This window comes from Caretta caretta, chromosome 4 (genome assembly GCF_965140235.1).
Source record: "Caretta caretta isolate rCarCar2 chromosome 4, rCarCar1.hap1, whole genome shotgun sequence".
Taxonomy (NCBI): domain Eukaryota; kingdom Metazoa; phylum Chordata; order Testudines; family Cheloniidae; genus Caretta; species Caretta caretta.
In genome coordinates, this window is record NC_134209.1 from 107,489,492 (window position 1) to 107,507,554 (window position 18,063).

General features: G+C 45.2%; 2 protein-coding genes across 9 annotated transcripts in view; both read left to right on the plus strand.

The window, feature by feature from the left end:
* APBB2 (amyloid beta precursor protein binding family B member 2) overlaps window positions 1–18,063 on the plus strand; it is a 328,999-nt gene that overhangs the window by 156,482 nt on the left and 154,454 nt on the right. The gene's annotated exons all lie outside the window — the stretch shown is intronic.
* Window positions 9,362–11,550, plus strand: LOC125635992 (uncharacterized). The gene is made up of 2 exons (XM_048848510.2): window positions 9,362–10,365; window positions 10,953–11,550. The coding sequence occupies exons 1-2, from the start codon at window positions 9,628–9,630 to the stop codon at window positions 10,968–10,970; spliced, it is 756 nt and encodes a 251-aa protein (XP_048704467.2). The 5' UTR covers window positions 9,362–9,627; the 3' UTR covers window positions 10,971–11,550.

The window sequence follows — 18,063 nt, forward strand, 5'->3', positions numbered from 1 at the left end:
TGTGGACACAATTCGATGGTATTGGCCTCCGCGAGCTATCCCAGAGTGCTCCATTGTGACTGCTCTGGACAGCACTCTCAACTCAGATGCACGATTGTTTGCCGTTGCTCTGATGCAGGGAGGGGCAACTGACGACATGGCTTACAGGGTTGGCTTACAGGGAGTTAAAATCAACAAAGGAAGTGGCTTTACATCAAGGAGTATTTCAGGCAGGACTTCACGGAGGGTTCCAATAAGAAATGGTGCACTTAAGTTATTGTTCTTATTGGAACAAAGAGGTTAGTCTGGCCTCTGATTGATACATGGCTAGATTTACCTCGCTGCACCTTCTCTGTGAGTGACTGCAGTGTGACCTAGAGGAATGAGTCCCCTAGACGGGGGATGGGGGGAAGCAAATGAATACAAAACAAATCTGGTCTATTTCTTGTTTTGATCCACTCCATCTATCTTTTACACCTTGGGCTGGCAGCAGACGGTGCAGAAGGACTGCATGCCATCCACCTCTAATGGCTGCTCTGCAGAAGATGGTACAGTACGACTGCTAGCCATCCTCATCTCTTGCCTGCCCGGCAGAAGATGGTACAGTACGACTGCTAGCAATCCGTATCGCCTGCCTGCTCACCATAAGACGGTTCAATAGGACTGACTGCAGGACTGAAGAGAATGACCTGGTCAAGTCACTCCAAATTTAGTCCCTGCGCCCATGTCTGCCCAGGCACTCCTGATCGACCTCACAGAGGCGACCAGGAGCACCTAGGACATGACGATGAAGGCTACCAGTCCTATTGCACCGTCTGCTGCCACAAGGCAATGGGTTGCTGCTGCTGTGTAGCAATGCAGTACCGCGTCTGCCAGCACCCAGGAGACATACGGTGACAGTGAGCTGAGTGGGCTCTGTGCTTGCCGTGGTATGGCGTCTGCACAGGTAACTCAGGAAAAAAGGTGCGAAACGATTTTATGCCCTTGGTTTCACGGAGGGAGGGAGGGAACGGGGGCCTGACGATATGTACCCAGAACCACCCGCGACAATGTTTTAGCCCCATCAGGCATTGGGATCTCAACTCAGAATTCCAATGGGCAGTGGAGACTGCGGGAACTGTGGGATAGCTACCCACAGTGCAACGCTCCGGAAGTCGACTCTAGCCTCGGTACTGTGGAAGCACTCCGCCGAGTTAATGCACTTAATGCACTTAGAGCATTTTCTGTGGGGACACACACACTCGAATATATAAAACCGATTTCTAAAAAACCGACTTCTATAAATTCGACCTAATTTCGTAGTGTAGACATACTCTAATACATAGCTCCTCATAAAATTAAGAAAGCTGACAACCTTCTATAAAAGGGGCACTGTCAGGTACCACAGCTGAGGTCCCAATGATGGTGGATCCTAAATTTGACCTTAATTTTTTAAAATTCAAAGCACTTAATCAGTTCCAGATGATCATTCATTTCTTTTAAACACCTAGCCCTTTGTTGCTGAGAAATTATTAATTTAAAACAAACAGAAGGTGCATCTAACGCACTAATGGTGATGTGAGCTGGTAATTCTGGTACATGGTGTATGAGTACAAAATCTACAGGATAAGATATATTTATTTCAAGCTTTTGAGGCTTTACAGGGCGGAAAGATGTTTTTTTAAAAATATTCAAATCTATTAGAAAAAACCCCAATTTTAGGATATCCTTTTAAAAAAATCTGACATTTAAATAATGCATTTTATGCTGTATTCTGCTGTTCTGTATGCTAATTCAGAAGTTGAAATCACTGGGTTTCACGTTTTGAAAGCCGGGGTCCATTAATTATTTGAACAATAATGGTGACTACTGCGGTAGCATGGTTGCAATTTACAGCTCTTCTATATTATTTTTAAAGCTGCAAATAATTCATTTACTGTAGTTAATGGACTTTGTCACCTTTTTATATTTGGATTTGTATGAAAGGATATTAGTTTGTGGGGAGGCAAATCCTGTTCTCTGTAAAGGTGATCTGGGGCCAAAGAAATTGTCATACCTATGTATGTATTACAAGTGTGTTTCGCTACAGGAGTGCAGTAGTTTTATATCAAAATTGTTCAACAGTGCATTTTTGGCCAAATTCACAGCTGGAGTAAGTGCATGCAACTCCTGTGATTTCATTAGAGTTGTGCCTAGTTAACCCAGTGGTATATTTGGCTCTATAACTGTAAGAATTAAAAATATAAAACAAATGAACAAAAACCCTGAATAAACCCTTAATACCAGGTGCACTAACTTTAGTTGGATTTGATCTTTCTCCATTATTAATAATTATTATTATCGTATTGCTGTAGTATCTAGAGTTAGAGATTTCTCTTTGTTAGACTAGACGTGGTCAGTGTAATAAGATCTCAATTTCTGATTTGATATTCTTTCTTAGTGTACATCATGTACAGTCTGCGTCTTTGTTGTCTGAAGCAAGAAACCAGTTGAAGAAAATATTAGTGGCATCTGCAGTATATGTTTGATTAAATGGTTTAATATTGTGTTCACTAGCTCTCTGCATAATTGACAGTCTCCACGGATGAGGCCCTGGAGAATTGTGGGTACAAATAAGCTCTTTTATTCTGTAACCTTTAGGGCCTTTGAGCAATTTCTGGATTTTTTTTCTTTATTGTGGATTGTAAGCTTTCATTTAAAAATAGTTTTTATATTGTGACGACTCCCCCCCAGCCCCAAAAAACAGTTGTCCCTCTCCCACGAACAAAAGCAGTAGTAAATTATCTCCCCTCTCAGTCAAATGTAAGCAGGCATCATTTTTAAGAGCTAATGTTGTTAAACGGGGACAATGTAAGCCAAAGTAATGCCAGCTTCTGAAAATGAAGGCTCTCCAATCCATTTCTTCCCCCAGAATGAGCTCTTTCGTTGTGCAGTGAAGTGGCATTTCTATGACGGACTGCCCAGACTGCTATGGTTTCTGGAGTAAACTCGTGGCCTCACTGAAGTCAGTGGGACCAGAATTTCACTCCTGAACTTTATTCCTTTATACTTGAACTGCAGGAAAATAATATTTAGAAAATTGAGAGAAACTATTGAGAAAAATTTCAGAAAACGGTCACTTCATGTAATATGAGGGATTCTTTCCCCGTCCTGTGAAGCTTCTAGTACTGGTCAGTGTCGGAGATGGAGCACTGAACTAAATGAAACATTGGTCTGATCCAGTATGGCAATTTCTTGGTTCTTAAAAGGTTTTTTCCTAAGAAGTTAAGTTTTTGGGTTTTTTTTTTTTGCAAATTTAAGGATTTTAACCATTAGTGCCCATTTTAACCATTAGTGCCCATTTTAAAGCTCCCAGAGCATTAAAACACCTGAGTGTTGTGCTAATTTACCATCTTTAATTCACCTCTGGCATCTTCTAGAGTGGATAGTTTGTTGATGTGACAGAAAGAGGTCAAGACGCCAAATGTGGTATTTTCCTTTGCAGTGGCTCATGGATGTCATGACTGGTGCTTTGTAAGACAGTTAAAGCCTGATTTTTTAAAAGATGTTGAGTATCAGCAGCTCCAATTTTGGGGGAAAAAATCCTTCACTAGTAAAAACAGCAAAAATCGTGATTCCCGGAAGTATCTTTAGACATACTTAATATCAAGCAAATTTTCTGAAAGTAGTTCTCAGCAGTGACTCCATTCACAGATGTCTTCAGTGATTTGGACCACTGGGCATCCACAGGAGTCTGTGGCCCATGATCAAGTCCATTTATCTAGTCCATTTATCAAGTCCATTTATCTAGCTGCTAGGATTGTAAAATAAGGCGTGAACCATCTGTATTGGCTGGTAAATCCAGTGAATGATTTGAACTTGCCTTTTTGATAAAGGTGTGAAGAACAGTTTTGGGTGGTTTTCATCTTAACCACCTGTGCCTTTATCTGATCATTTCCTAGTAGATAGTGAAGGGGGTCTTTAATCCACAAATGCTTACTGTACATCATGATGATTTCATTTATATCTGGCCTACAAATTGGCAGCTACTAGATATTGCAGAGATGCGTGCTTCAGAAACACTGAGAGATCAAGTAATATTTTTTTTATATTTTAATGGTCCCTGCAGTGGGTGAAATTTTATTTTAAAGGGCTGATCCAGAGACTTATTGAGTCTTTCTATAGATTTTTAGTTAGGTTTGGAGTTAAATTGAATCTAATCCAGGTAGAAGCAATTTGTAAGGGATTAATAGTTGATTTTTGGGTGAGTTGAGGAATAAGTAATAATTTCTAAATGCTGTAAAATTAGTGAACCAGCATAGGGTGTATGATTTCGTGTGGTATCCCTGTACCTTAGGGAATCAGAGCGTTTTTGAAAATTAATATTTCATCGTACATAAAGCTAGTATTCCTTGTTGTTTTCTTCTTTTAAAACTGCTGCAGTGCAACATGGTGAAATAAATTCTTTATTCTTGACAGCTTTAGAGAGATGGGAAATTTTCAAAACAATGGACTTTAAAGTGTGTCAGGTTATTCATGGCATGTGTTTGTGTGCATTTAGCTGTACCTTATTTTTCTCTTAGAAGTGATTTAGGCTGAAAACAACAAAAACTTCTGGATGTAGCTTTACATGCTGTGAGAAGGAAAACTCTTCCTATTGTTAAAATTCCATTAGTAAAAGGGAAAAATTCTAGTTTCAAAGAGCACTCAATACCTTAAAATAGGTGTTCAGTGTTAATATGTAATTCAGATACATATTGCCATGGTGTTAAAGGAGCATTTTGTTGTTTTCCTCTGAGTAATTTTATTTCTATTATTTTCCGCCCTCTGAATCTCATGGAAAATATTTCTTAATGAAACAGTTAATAAACTTTAATATTAGTTTGAACAAAATGGGCATGTCATTGGTTGCAGAACTGGAAACGTGAGAATCTAGGTTTAAAATCTACAATATTCTTGCATATCCTGAACTTGTGGCAAGGAAGGGTTTTAAATTTAGACCATTATGATGATCTTAGATGTTGGGAAGTAGAATAACTCTGCTGATTTAGTTAGTGAACCATCTCATAATAACTTTTTTATTTTTTTATAATAAATACTGTTTAAGACTTCTAACCCACATGCAACACTGTAACGATCATTTTAATTTGTTGATTCAAACTTTTACTTATTGTATACAAAGATTAATGAATGCACATTCTTGTTCTAAATGAACTCAGTCTCTCAAGACTTGTTACACAAGGTGCTAAATACAATAAACGGAGAAAATAGGCGAATGTTTACACTGCAATTAAAAACCCACAGCTGGCCCATGCCAGTTGACTCAGGCTCATGGGGCTGTTTAATTGTTGTGTAGACCAAGGGTGGCCAAACTGTGGCTCATGAGCCGTTTTTAAGTGTGGCTCTCGGAGGTCCCCACCCCCATTCTCCACCTACCAGACTTGGGGGCGGGGGGAGCTCGGGACTTCTGCCTTGCAGCAGGGTGATGGGGTAGGGGCTTCTGCCTATCAGGGAGGAGGGGCTCAGGGCTTCAGCCCTGTGGGGCGTGCCTGCCGGGGTTTGGGGCTTCAGCTGGAGCAGAGCTGAAGTCCTAAGCCCCAGCAGGCGCTTCCTGCAGACACACTCTGGCTCTCGAACTTCTGAAGACAGTCGTATGCGGCTCAGAGGGTCAGTAAGTTTGGTCATCCTTTGTGTAGATGCTCAGGCTGAAGCACAGGCTCTAGGACCCTCTGAGGTGGGAGGGTCCCAAAGCTCCAGCTGCAAGCCAAGACTGAACATCTGCACTGCAATTAGACAGCCCCTTAGTCCCAGCCCCACAAACTTTGAGCCAGCCATAGGTGTCTAACTGCAATGTAGACATACCCTAAGTGACTGTCCTCCATTGTGTGTGTGTGTTTGTATTGGGGAGTGGATATAACTGAGAGATGATAAACATGAACAGTGTTTTTAAATGCAGACTCTCTGCTATTTACAAGTAAAATCACATTTCAGTGAAAGGGGGGAAATAAGTAAAAGACTGGCACTATATATATCTATATATATATAGAAATACATCCTCCACTTTGCACTTTTTGGATTTGCAGCATAAGATAGTATAACAACATAATCTGCATCTATTAAAAAAGAAATCCTTCAATGTTTTCTTTTTTTAAAATGTAAGTGACTGCAAAGCCAGCAGTCAGCAGTTACTGCTATGAAATGTTATTTTAAAAATAGGTAATATTTAATCTCTTATTTGGCAATGCCTACACTTCCTGCTAGCAAAAGGTATAAACATGATCTTATCTGTCCGGTTTTAACTGTCAGTTTTTCAGCCATTCAGTCGCTCTTAAAAGAAAAAGATGCCTTCTCCCTTTTTTTAATTGGACAACACTTGTTATTTCTCACCATGGTCAAAGTATGTTAATCTGACTTCATGTGAGTCTGTTCCAGCAGTTACCAGATGGTGAAATTCAGGTCCCAGAAAGGTTATGAAGATTTCCCAGGAACTCTGCAGCTCCAAGTAACCCGTGCGATCTACTGAGATCATTGCAGGCAGGGAGACATTAAATATGGCCCTCTGTTCCCTGTGATGAGGGGAAAATAGTTCCATTCTGTTCCCTCCATTGTATCAAGGGGAAGCAATGGTCAAGATGGCTTCCAGCATCACCCTAGCCCATTCTCCTTCCAGTAAGGAGAAGGAGGGAGATGCTCAGGGATGGCCTATCAACTCCTCAGCACAGAGAGGCAGTGGCCAAGTTTACAGGTCCCTTAGGGGATAATCGTTCTCACATTTAGTTTAATAGGAACTTTGCCATGGACTCTAATAGAAGTAGGATTGAACCTTTTATACTTCTAACTCACTTCATTTATCTGTAAAATGGGTGCAATCCCTACCTCACACAGATGTAGCAAATTAATCAGTGTTAATAAATTGATTTGTTATTTATGAAGCAATACCCACCAGAACTCTCCCAACATGCCTCCTTCCCCCTGTGACCCACACTGGGGTTCAGGGGACAGCTGCCAGAGGGAGTGGCAAAGCCACCTCCACCAGAATTGTATCAGTGGATACTTGCACAGGCAGAATTCTCCACTGGCCATATCTGGCCACTTCAAGCTGCCTAATGGGCTGGAGAAGCTGGTCTTAAAGAATCTCAAGGAATACTTCTAGCCTATCCTCTGGAAGGCTGCTTTTCAGAAAAGTAGGTGGACAAAGGTTTTCTTTTTTAATTTAATATTAAACATTTGTTCACTTAATTTATAGATTTTTAATTTGGTTTAAATTCTGATCCATAGCTGAAGTGGCAGTGTCTGTTTTTTGAATATCTTGTATTTTGTTCTTATTTTGCCTTCTGCAGTTACACTGAATAACTAGTGGGGACTGTATAGACTCAGATTCTGGAGAGGGAGAGGCTGTAAGGCCCAGGTTTGTAAAGGTAATTAGTTGTTGCTACAATCAGTATTGCAGTGCCCAAGTCTCATTTTCAAAAAGGATTTAGACACTTAGCTCCCAAGTGCCTGAAGCCCTTTTGAAAATGAGACTTGGGCTCCTAAATCAATTAGGCATTGCAACACTGAGCATCTTAACAAGGCACAGAGAAGTATTTACTATTCAGTTAGAGCTTACAGAGACACACTCAAAGTTTCACACAGTTCCAGTGACACTTCAGGTCATGAGAATAAAGTAGCAAGATAATCCAGCAGTTTCATGTTCTGTAACCCTCTCCTTGATGCTCCAGCAATACATGTCAGGGATCAAAGGAAAACAGGGGTCATGGATTCACAGGGTCTGGTTTATGCCATAGCCTGTAACCAGTCCCTTGGGAGCATGGGCGGCGAGTTCTATGGGCCCGTGGTGCCTGGGCACCAGGAATATTCCTGTCCCAGTGGCCCAGCTCTAGCAAAGTTTTCCCGCCCCCCCCCCCCCCCACACACTCCCCCCATGCTTCCCCCGGCCCCACCTGCCGCCCCCGGGCGATTTAAAATAGCCCGGGGGCTCCCGCAGCCACCCAGCTGCGCAGCGGGGCTGAGCAGCTTCCTACGCTCTCGTTTCACATGGCTGCGGGCAGGTCCTTGCAGCCTGTGTGAGGGGGTTGTGCTGCTGCGCGCTACCCCGGCCCCAAACACCCCTGCAGCCAATGGGAAGCTTCAGGGGCGGTGCCTGGAGACAGCAGCGTGAGGAGACCCCCCCCCGGCCTGCCCCGGCTAGGAGCCACTGGTAAGCATCGAACCCCCGCATCCACTTCCAGAGCCTGAATCCACATCCCCTCCGCAAACACACCCTTCGGCCCCCAGATTTCCTCCTGCACCCCCACCCCCGCACATCCTCTTGCCCCCAAACTCCCTCCCAAAGCCTGCACCCCTCACCCCCTCCCACACCCCCATCCTGAACCCCGCACCCCCCCAACTCCCTCTTGCACTCCCACCGCTCCCCTGCACCTACTTTTGTTCCCAAACTCCCTCCCGGAGCCTGACCTCTCACCCCTTCTGCACCAAAATTCCCTCCCAGAGCCTGCACCCCAATCCCCTGCCCCATCCCCATCCCAGAGCTTGCACCCAAACTCCCTCCCAGAGCCTTAGGCAGGTGTGTGTGGGGAGTTTGCGGGGGGCGGGGTTCTAGGTGTTCTGGTCACCACCAAAATTTCTACAAACCTGTCCAGGTGCTTGGGAGTGACCCTTTTAGTGTGCTGGACCCCAAGGACCCACCCAGTTCCACAGGACAGTCCCCTGGCCTCCACGACTCCAAAACTCCCAGACTGGGCCTTCCAGCACCAGTGAACCCTTTCTCTCTCTGTGGCTCCCTGCAGCAAATCCAGCCAAGCCAGACTCCTGCGGCAGGCTTGTGCTATACACTTCAGGGCACAGGACTCTGAGTATTTAAAGTGAAAGCAAGCAGCCAACAGAGTAGAGATTATTAGTCGACTGGAACACAGGATTGGGTCGTCCTTAGGCTTGCATACAGAACTAAAATTAAGACATGGTTACATACCGGGTAAGCCAGAGCAATCAGCCAGCCAAGCTGTTATGGAATCCATTTCTGTATCTGTCTCTCTGTCAGTCCCAGGAGAGAGCTGCTAAGTTTCTCCAAAAGCCAGCCCTTATCCCCTCCTGCCGAGCTATGCTGAGTTCACATGTTCTGCCTGCTGCAGATTCCTTTGGATAGGTGTCGGTCAGTCAGTCCATCCAGTAGTTGGGGCTCCCGTTTGTTTTTTTCTGGATCCTCCAGTGAGTCCTTAATGATCCATTCATTCCACCTGAGACAGTTATGTGACAAAACACTTCACGTCTCCTGCTCTGTCTCAAGAGCAGCTTTTTAACCCTTTTTGCAACCATGGGGAAGCAATGGAAAGTGCAGAGAGGAAACTGAGGCACACATGAGCATCACAAAAATATTGTAGAAAATTTCCACTACCTCACAAGAGGTAACAAAGAAAAGAGATACAAAAGCAGACAATAGTTGTCTGATAACACTTAGGAAGGAGAAAAGAATAAGTTTTCCAAGACACTTAGCCCTGGTCTACACTAGGACTTTAGGTCGAATTTAGCAGCGTTAAATCAATGTAAACCTGCACCCGTCCACACAATGAAGCCCTTTATTTCGACTTAAAGGGCTCTTAAAATCGATTTCCTTACTCCACCCCTGACAAGTGGATTAGCGCTTAAATCGACGTTGCCGGCTCGAATTTGGGGTACTGTGGACACAATTCGATGGTATTGGCCTCCGGGAGCTATCCCAGAGTGCTCCATTCTGACCGCTCTGGACAGCACTCTCAACTCAGATGCACTGGCCAGGTAGACAGGAAAAGAACCGCGAACTTTTTATCTCATTTCCTGTTTGGCCAGCGTGGCAAGCTGCAGGTGACCATGCAGAGCTCATCAGCACAGGTGACCATGATGGAGTCCCAGAATCGCAAAAGAGCTCCAGCATGGACCGAACGGGAGGTACGGGATCTGATCGCTGTTTGGGGAGAGGAATCCGTGCTATCAGAACTCCGTTCCAGTTTTCGAAATGCCAAAACCTTTCTGAAAATCTCCCAGGGCATGAAGGACAGAGGCCATAACAGGGACCCGAAGCAGTGCCGCGTGAAACTGAAGGAGCTGAGGCAAGCCTACCAGAAAACCAGAGAGGCGAACAGCCGCTCTGGGTCAGAGCCCCAAACATGCCGCTTCTATGATGAGCTGCATGCCATTTTAGGGGGTTCAGCCACCACTACCCCAGCTGTGTTGTTTGACTCCTTCAATGGAGATGGAGGCAATACGGAAGCAGGTTTTGGGGACGAAGAAGATGATGATGAGGAGGAGGTTGTAGATAGCTCACAGCAAGCAAGCGGAGAAACCGGTTTTCCCGACAGCCAGGAACTGTTTCTCACCCTAGACCTGGAGCCAGTACCCCCGAACCCACCCAAGGCTGCCTCCTGGACCCAGCAGGCGGAGAAGGGACCTCTGGTGAGTGTACCTTTTAAAATACTATACATGGTTTAAAAGCAAGCATGTGAAAGGATTACTTTGCCCTGGCATTTGCGGTTCTCCTAGATGTAGTCCTAAAGCCTTTGCAAAAGGTTTCTGGGGAGGGCAGCCTTATTGCGTCCTTCATGGTAGGACACTTTACCACTCCAGGCCAGTAACACGTACTCGGGAAACATTGTAGAACACAGCATTGTGGTGTATGTTTGCTGGCATTCAAACAACATCCGTTCTTTATCTCTCTGTGTTATCCTCAGTAGAGTGAGATATAATTCATGGTCACCTGGTTGAAATAGAGTGCTTTTCTTCAGGGGACACTCAGAGGAGCCCATTCCTGCTGGGCTGTTTGCCTGTGGCTAAACAGAAATGTTCCCCACTGTTAGCCACAGGGAGGGGGGAAGGTTGAGGGGGTAGTCACGCGGTGGGAGGAGGCAAAATGCGACCTTGTAACGATAGCACATGTGCTATGTATGTAATGTTAACAGCAAGGTTTACCCTGAAAGACTGTAGCCACTGTTTTATAAAATGTGTCTTTTTAAATACCGCTGTCCCTTTTTTTTCTCCACCAGCTGCATGTGTTTCAATGATCACAGGATCTTCTCCTTCCCAGAGGCTAGTGAAGCTTAGAAAGAAAAAAAAATGCACTCGCGATGAAATGTTCTCCGAGCTCATGCTGTCCTCCCACACTGACAGAGCACAGACGAATGCGTGGAGGCAAATAATGTCAGAGTGGAGGAAAGCACAAAATGACCGGGAGGAGAGGTGGCGGGCTGAAGAGAGTAAGTGGCGGGCTGAAGACAGGGCTGAAGCTCAAAGGTGGCGGCAGCGTGATGAGAGGAGGCAGGATTCAATGCTGAGGCTGCTGCAGGACCAAACCAGTATGCTCCAGTGTATGGTTGAGCTGCAGCAAAGGCAGCTGGAGCACAGACTGCCACTGCTGCCCCTCTGTAACCAACCGCCCTCCTCCCCAAGTTCCATAGCCTCCACACCCAGACGCCCAAGAACGCGGTGGGGGGGCCTCCGGCCAACCAGCCACTCCACCACAGAGGATTGCCCCCAAAAAAGAAGGCTGTCATTCAATAAATTTTAAAGTTGTAAACTTTTAAAGTGCTGTGCGGCATTTTCCTTCCCTCCTCCACCACCCCTCCTGGGCTACCTTGGTAGTCATCCCCCTATTTGTGTGATGAATGAATAAAGAATGCATGAATGTGAAGCAACAATGACTTTATTGCCTCTGCAAGTGGTGATTGAAGGGAGGAGGGGCGGGTGGTTAGCTTACAGGGAAGTAGAGTGAACCAAGGGGCGGGGGGTTTCATCAAGGAGAAACAAACAGAACTTTCACACCGTAGCCTGGCCAGTCATGAAACTGGTTTTCAAAGCTTCTCTGATGCGTACCGCGCCCTCCTGTGCTCTTCTAACCGCCCTGGTGTCTGGCTGCGCGTAACCAGCAGCCAGGCGATTTGCCTCAACCTCCCACCCTGCCATAAACGTCTCCCCCTTACTCTCACAGATATTGTGGAGCACACAGCAAGCAGTAATAACAGTGGGAATATTGGTTTCGCTGAGGTCTAAGCGAGTCAGTAAACTGCGCCAGCGCGCCTTTAAACGTCCAAATGCACATTCTACCACCATTCTGCACTTGCTCAGCCTGTAGTTGAACAGCTCCTGACTACTGTCCAGGCTGCCTGTGTACGGCTTCATGAGCCATGGCATTAAGGGGTAGGCTGGGTCCCCAAGGATACATATAGGCATTTCAACATCCCCAACAGTTATTTTCTGGTCTGGGAATAAAGTCCCTTCCTGCAGCTTTTGAAACAGACCAGAGTTCCTGAAGATGCGAGCATCATGCACCTTTCCCGGCCATCCCACGTTGATGTTGGTGAAACGTCCCTTGTGATCCACCAGAGCTTGCAGCACTATCGAAAAGTACCCCTTGCGGTTTATGTACTCGGCGGCTTGGTGCTCCGGTGCCAAGATAGGGATATGGGTTCCGTCTATAGCCCCACCACAGTTAGGGAATCCCATTGCAGCAAAGCCATCCACTATGACCTGCACATTTCCCAGGGTCACTACCCTTGATATCAGCAGATCTTTGATTGCGTGGGCTACTTGCATCACAGCAGCCCCCACAGTAGATTTGCCCACTCCAAATTGATTTCCAACTGACCGGTAGCTGTCTGGCGTTGCAAGCTTCCACAGGGCTATCGCCACTCGCTTCTCAACTGTGGGGGCTGCTCTCATCTTGGTATTCATGCGCCTCAGGGCAGGGGAAAGCAAGTCACAAAGTTCCATGAAAGTGCCCTTACGCATGCAAAAGTTTCGCAGCCACTGGGAATCGTCCCAGACCTGCAACACTATGCGGTCCCACCAGTCTGTGCTTGTTTCCCGAGCCCAGAATCGGCGTTCCACAGCATGAACCTGCCCCATTAGCACCATGATGCATGCATTGGCAGGGCCCATGCTTTCAGAGAAATCTGTGTCCATGTCCTGATCACTCACGTGACCGCGCTGACGTCGCCTCCTCGCCCGGTATCGCTTTGCCATGTTCTGGTGCTGCATATACTGCTGGATAATGCGTGTGGTGTTTAATGTGCTCCTAATTGCCAAAGTGAGCTGAGCGGCCTCCATGCTTGCCTTGGTATGGCGTCCGCACAGAAAAAAGGCGCGGAACGATTGTCTGCCGTTGCTCTGACGGAGGGAGGGGCGACTGACGACACGGCTTACAGGGTTGGCTTCAGGGAGCTAAAATCAAGAAAGGGGGTGCCTTGTACATCAAGGAGTATTTCAGGCAGGACTGCACGGAGGGTTCCAATAAGAAATGGTGCACCTAAGTTATCGTTCTCATTGGAACAAGGAGGTTAGCCTGGCCTCTGATTGATACATGGCTAGATTTACCTCGCTGCACCTTCTCTGTGAGTGACTGCAGTGTGATCTAGAGGAATGAGTCCCCTAGACAGGGGAGGAGGCAAATGAGTACAAAACAAATCTGGTCTATTTCTTGTTCTGAGCCACTCCGTCTATCTTTTACATCTTTGGCTGGCAGCAGACGGTGCAGAAGGACTGCATGCCATCCACATCTCATGGCTGCTCGGCAGAAGATGGTACAGTACGACTGCTAGCCATCTTCATCTCTTGCCTGCCTGGCAGAAGATGGTACAATACGACTGCTAGCAGTCCGTATCGCCTGCCCGCTCACCATAAGACGGTTCAATAGGACTGACTGCAGGACTAAAGAGAATGACCTGGTCAAGTCACTCCAAATGTAGTCCCTGCGCCCATGTCTGCCCAGGCGCTCCCAGCCGACGTGGCCAGGAGCACCTCGGACACGACGAGGACGACTACCAGTCGTATTGCACCGTCTGCTGCCAGAAGGCAATGGGTTGCTGCTACTGTGCAGCAAAGCCGTACCGCGTCTGCCAGCACCCAGGAGACATAGGGTGACGGTTACCTGAGCGGGCTCCATGCTTGCCGTGGTATGGCGTCTGCACAGGTAACTCAGGAAAAAAGGTGCGAAATGATTGTCTGCCCTTGCTTTCACGGAAGGAGGGAGGGAACGGGGGCCTGACGATACGTACCCAGAACCACCCGAGACAATGTTTTAGCCCCATCAGAGTGCTCCATTGTGACTGCTCTGGACAGCACTCTCTCAGATGCCCGATTGTTTGCCGTTGCTCTGATGCCGGGAGGGGCGCTTACAGGGTTGGCTTCAGGGAGCTAAAATCAACAAAGGGGGTGGCTTTACATCTAGGAGTATTTCAGGTAGGACTTCACGGAGGGTTCCAATAAGAAATGGTGCACCTAAGTTATTGTCCTTATTGGAACAAGAAGGTTAGCCTGGCCTCTGATTGATACATGGCTAGATTTACCTCGCTGCACCTTCTCTGTGAGTGACTGCAGTGTGATCTAGAAGAATGAGTCCCCTAGACAGGGGAGGGGGGGAAGCAAATGAGTACAAAACAAATCTGGTCTATTTCTTGTTTTGATCCACTCCATCTATCTTTTACATCTTTGGCTGGCAGCAGACAGTGCAGAAGGACTGCATGCCATCCACATCTCATGGCTGCTCGGCAGAAGATTGTACAGTACGAGTGCTAGCAGCCCGTATCGCCTGCCCGCTCACCATAAGACGGTTCAATAGGACTGACTGCAGGACTAAAGAGAATGACCTGGTCAAGTCACTCCAAATTTAGTCCCTGCACCCATGTCTGCCCAGGCGCTCCCAGCCGACGTGGCCAGGAGCACCTCGGACATGACGATGACGGCTACCAGTCGTACTGTACCGTCTGCTGCCAGTAGGCAATGGGTTGCTGCTACTGTGTAGCAATGCCGTACCGCGTCTGCCAGCACCCAGGAGACATAGGGTTACGGTTACCTGAGCGGGCTCCATGCTTGCCGTGATATGGCGTCTGCACAGGTAACTCAGGAAAAAAGGCGCGAAATGATTGTCTGCCCTTGCTTTCACGGAGGGAGGGAGGGAACGGGGGCCTGACGATAATGACCCAGAACCAGCCGCGACAATGTTTTAGCCCCATCAGGCATTGGGATCTCAACCCAGAATTCCAATGGGCAGCGGAGACTGCGGGAACTGTGGGATAGCTACCCACAGTGCAACTCTCCGGAAGTCGACTCTAGCCTCGGTACTGTGGAAGCGCTCCGCCGAGTTAATGCACTTAATGCACTTAGAGCATTTTCTGTGGGGACACACACACTCGAATATATAAAACCGATTTCTAAAAAACCGACTTCTATAAATTCGACCTTATTCCGTAGTGTAGACATACCCTTAATCCTGTTAAAAAAAAATTGGCCTAACAGATGCCTGGAGAAATACTCATGTCCAAGATAGAGAATACACTTAGCATTTCACCACACACAAAAGTATACTGTAAAAGGGACATTTTCTTTTTCCTAGAACATACCTACTGGAAATCAGAGTGCAATATCCTCCTCTCCTTTCTTCTGGATAATTTTCTATCATCTTGTCCCTACAATGAATTTAAACTGTTTACCAAAATCCTGGCAATAGAACAGTTTACTATTAAGGGGTGTGCAAATCAAAGACTTCAAAAAAAATTCTATGTCTTCAAACTATACCTCCCCCTAAATTTGTAATAATGAAGTGTCCCCAGTGTATACAGGAATCTCTTAAAGCTGTACTTGTGGTAGCATAATTGTATTTATTGGATTATCAACATAGCTACTATCTCTGGAGGAGGTGGAGTACCTATGCTGATGAGAGAAGTCTTCCTGTTGGCAAAGGTAGCGTCTCCACTGAAGCCATGCCGGTGCATCGCTGCAGTGTTTTAAGTGTAGACCTGCCCTTAGAATGAACAGGAACCCTCTGACCTTCCCGCTATAATTCAGTGCTTAACAAAAGAAAAATGGCCAGACTGACTGAGAGGCAGATATCCTTACAGAACAATTAGAAACCCCAAAGCTTTAGGTGTAATTGGCGTCCTTATCATATGCCAAACCCTGGTGTATCTGGGGCAGATGTTTATAAAATCATTCCTAGAACAAAATAAGGCCTCCTCTACAGTGTTAATTCACCCCAAAAGAACTACAGAACAGCTTCCATGGCTTGATGAACAGCAGACCAGCACTGGGCTACCCCGACAGACAAGGCAAGTGTATCAAAGGAAAGAAGATACTTCTCATGAAATATAAAAAACAGTTTCAGTGAAAAACTTTGACCAGCCCGAGAAGATTGTCCTTTGTGCCTTTACTAGATACAGAAAAAATGTTTAACAGAATAATGCCCTGGTTCTGCAAAGAGTTAAGCATGTGTTTATTTGCATAACTTTATGCCTGCAATAGTCCCATTGACTTCAGCAAGATAACTTTTGTGTGTTCTTAAATCTTTGGAGGATCTGGGCCTAAAATGGTCACACTTGTTTGCAGCATTAAATCTAACAGGATTTAAGAGATGAAGTCTTCTGATGGGTCAGAGCCCTAAACTCTGCCCACACTTCAACAATCCAAATTAATGGCCTGAATTTAGAACCCTTGGGGCTGAACAGGGGCCCTAGCCAAGTGTGGTCATTATTCCCTCTCTTCATCTTGGCGGCTGAACCTCTGGCCAACACAATACAGTTTTGCTGTCTGGTGCAAGCTATAAATATGAAGGCTATCAAAAATAAAATGTATTTTGAAGATAGTGGTCTCCTTTACAGTACATCACTAAACCAAAGCCTTGCTGCCAGTGGTCTCTGAGGAAACACAGAGTTTCAATTTAATCACTGAAAATCCCATACAGATGTTATCACAATGAAACTCTCCCTTGAGAATCAGGAGCTTGAATCTTGTAAATGGAGCATGGTATATTGGACTTATAATACATACAGGCATAATATTTCTATATGATAAAAAAAACTTCAGCAGATATGAAACCATGCAGAAATATTTAGAAAGATGGTCAATTCTGCCACTAAATATAGTAGGTAGCTTTGACACTGTTAAAGTGAATGTCTTTACAAGATTCATATTTGTTTTTCAGTCCCTATATCAGACATAACTAACAAACATGTTCTGTTCTCTCAAAGCACATTTCTGTGTTTCCTTGGTGTGAAAAAAAGACAAGTCAATAGAAACTTTTACAGGATTGCAAAGAAGTCAGAGGACCAATTCTTCCAAACTTCAGCAAATAATATCAAGCAACTCACATACACAATAGCATGCCTAATACTGTCAACATGTACTTTGATTTACAAAAAACCCAACCTACTCCCAGTTTAGTGCTCGAAAACAAACTCAAAGACTTCAAAACTGAAGAATGACATCAATTCAGAATATTAATGACAACTGCTAGGAAATGCATCACCAGAACATGGTTCACAATAGAATTGGGTTCAATTAAGTTGTGGCTAGACAACATTCAGGAAATATGAGATAGGAAAACAATATTATAGCCTTGACAGTTGTAGGACTGGTTTTAGAAAAGATGGACTTTATTAGATCCAGTACTCACTGATTTCCAGAGGGAAGATGCTCTGAATGGTTATTTACGGATGCCACACAGTATCTGTGTAGATACTGGTATAGGTTTTGGTCTGCGTGCTACTGGTAATTGTTAACCAATTGACTTACATTTTATAGTAACAAAAACTTACTTGACTAATTGCTGCCTATGTACCAAATAACTCGTAATATCTCTATTACTACTTGTTTACAGCATTATACCTGCATAACTTCCTGTGCTCTCAGAGTAACTAACTGCATATTCATCTATCTTTAATTATCCCTTTTTAAGATGCATGTAAATGATTAGATTTATGTCTTTACAATGTTTTTAGCTTGGTAATTTTGTTCTAAACAGCCAATCAATTATTTATACAGTTTTCCAGTCATTGTAAATACTTTGGACCTACTGGCAGGAGGACAAGATAAATTGAACTGGAACAGCTATCTTTGGATGCATGCTGAACGCTGTCTTTGCATACATCATGCTTGTGTAAATTATATAGCCCCAATTTTCCAGTGACAAAAAGGGACATCCAAAGCCTTTGGAAAATCAGGTGTTTGGTAATACTAGCGAATCCTGCTTGTTTTTTTTGAGACGTGTGTAGTTCAGGACAAAATTTTCACATTTGGGTTCTAAAGTTAGCCACCCAAATCCTTATTTAGATGCCTAAATAGATTGCCTGACTTGAAGTCAAGGAGAAATTAGGGTGTTCAGCCCCT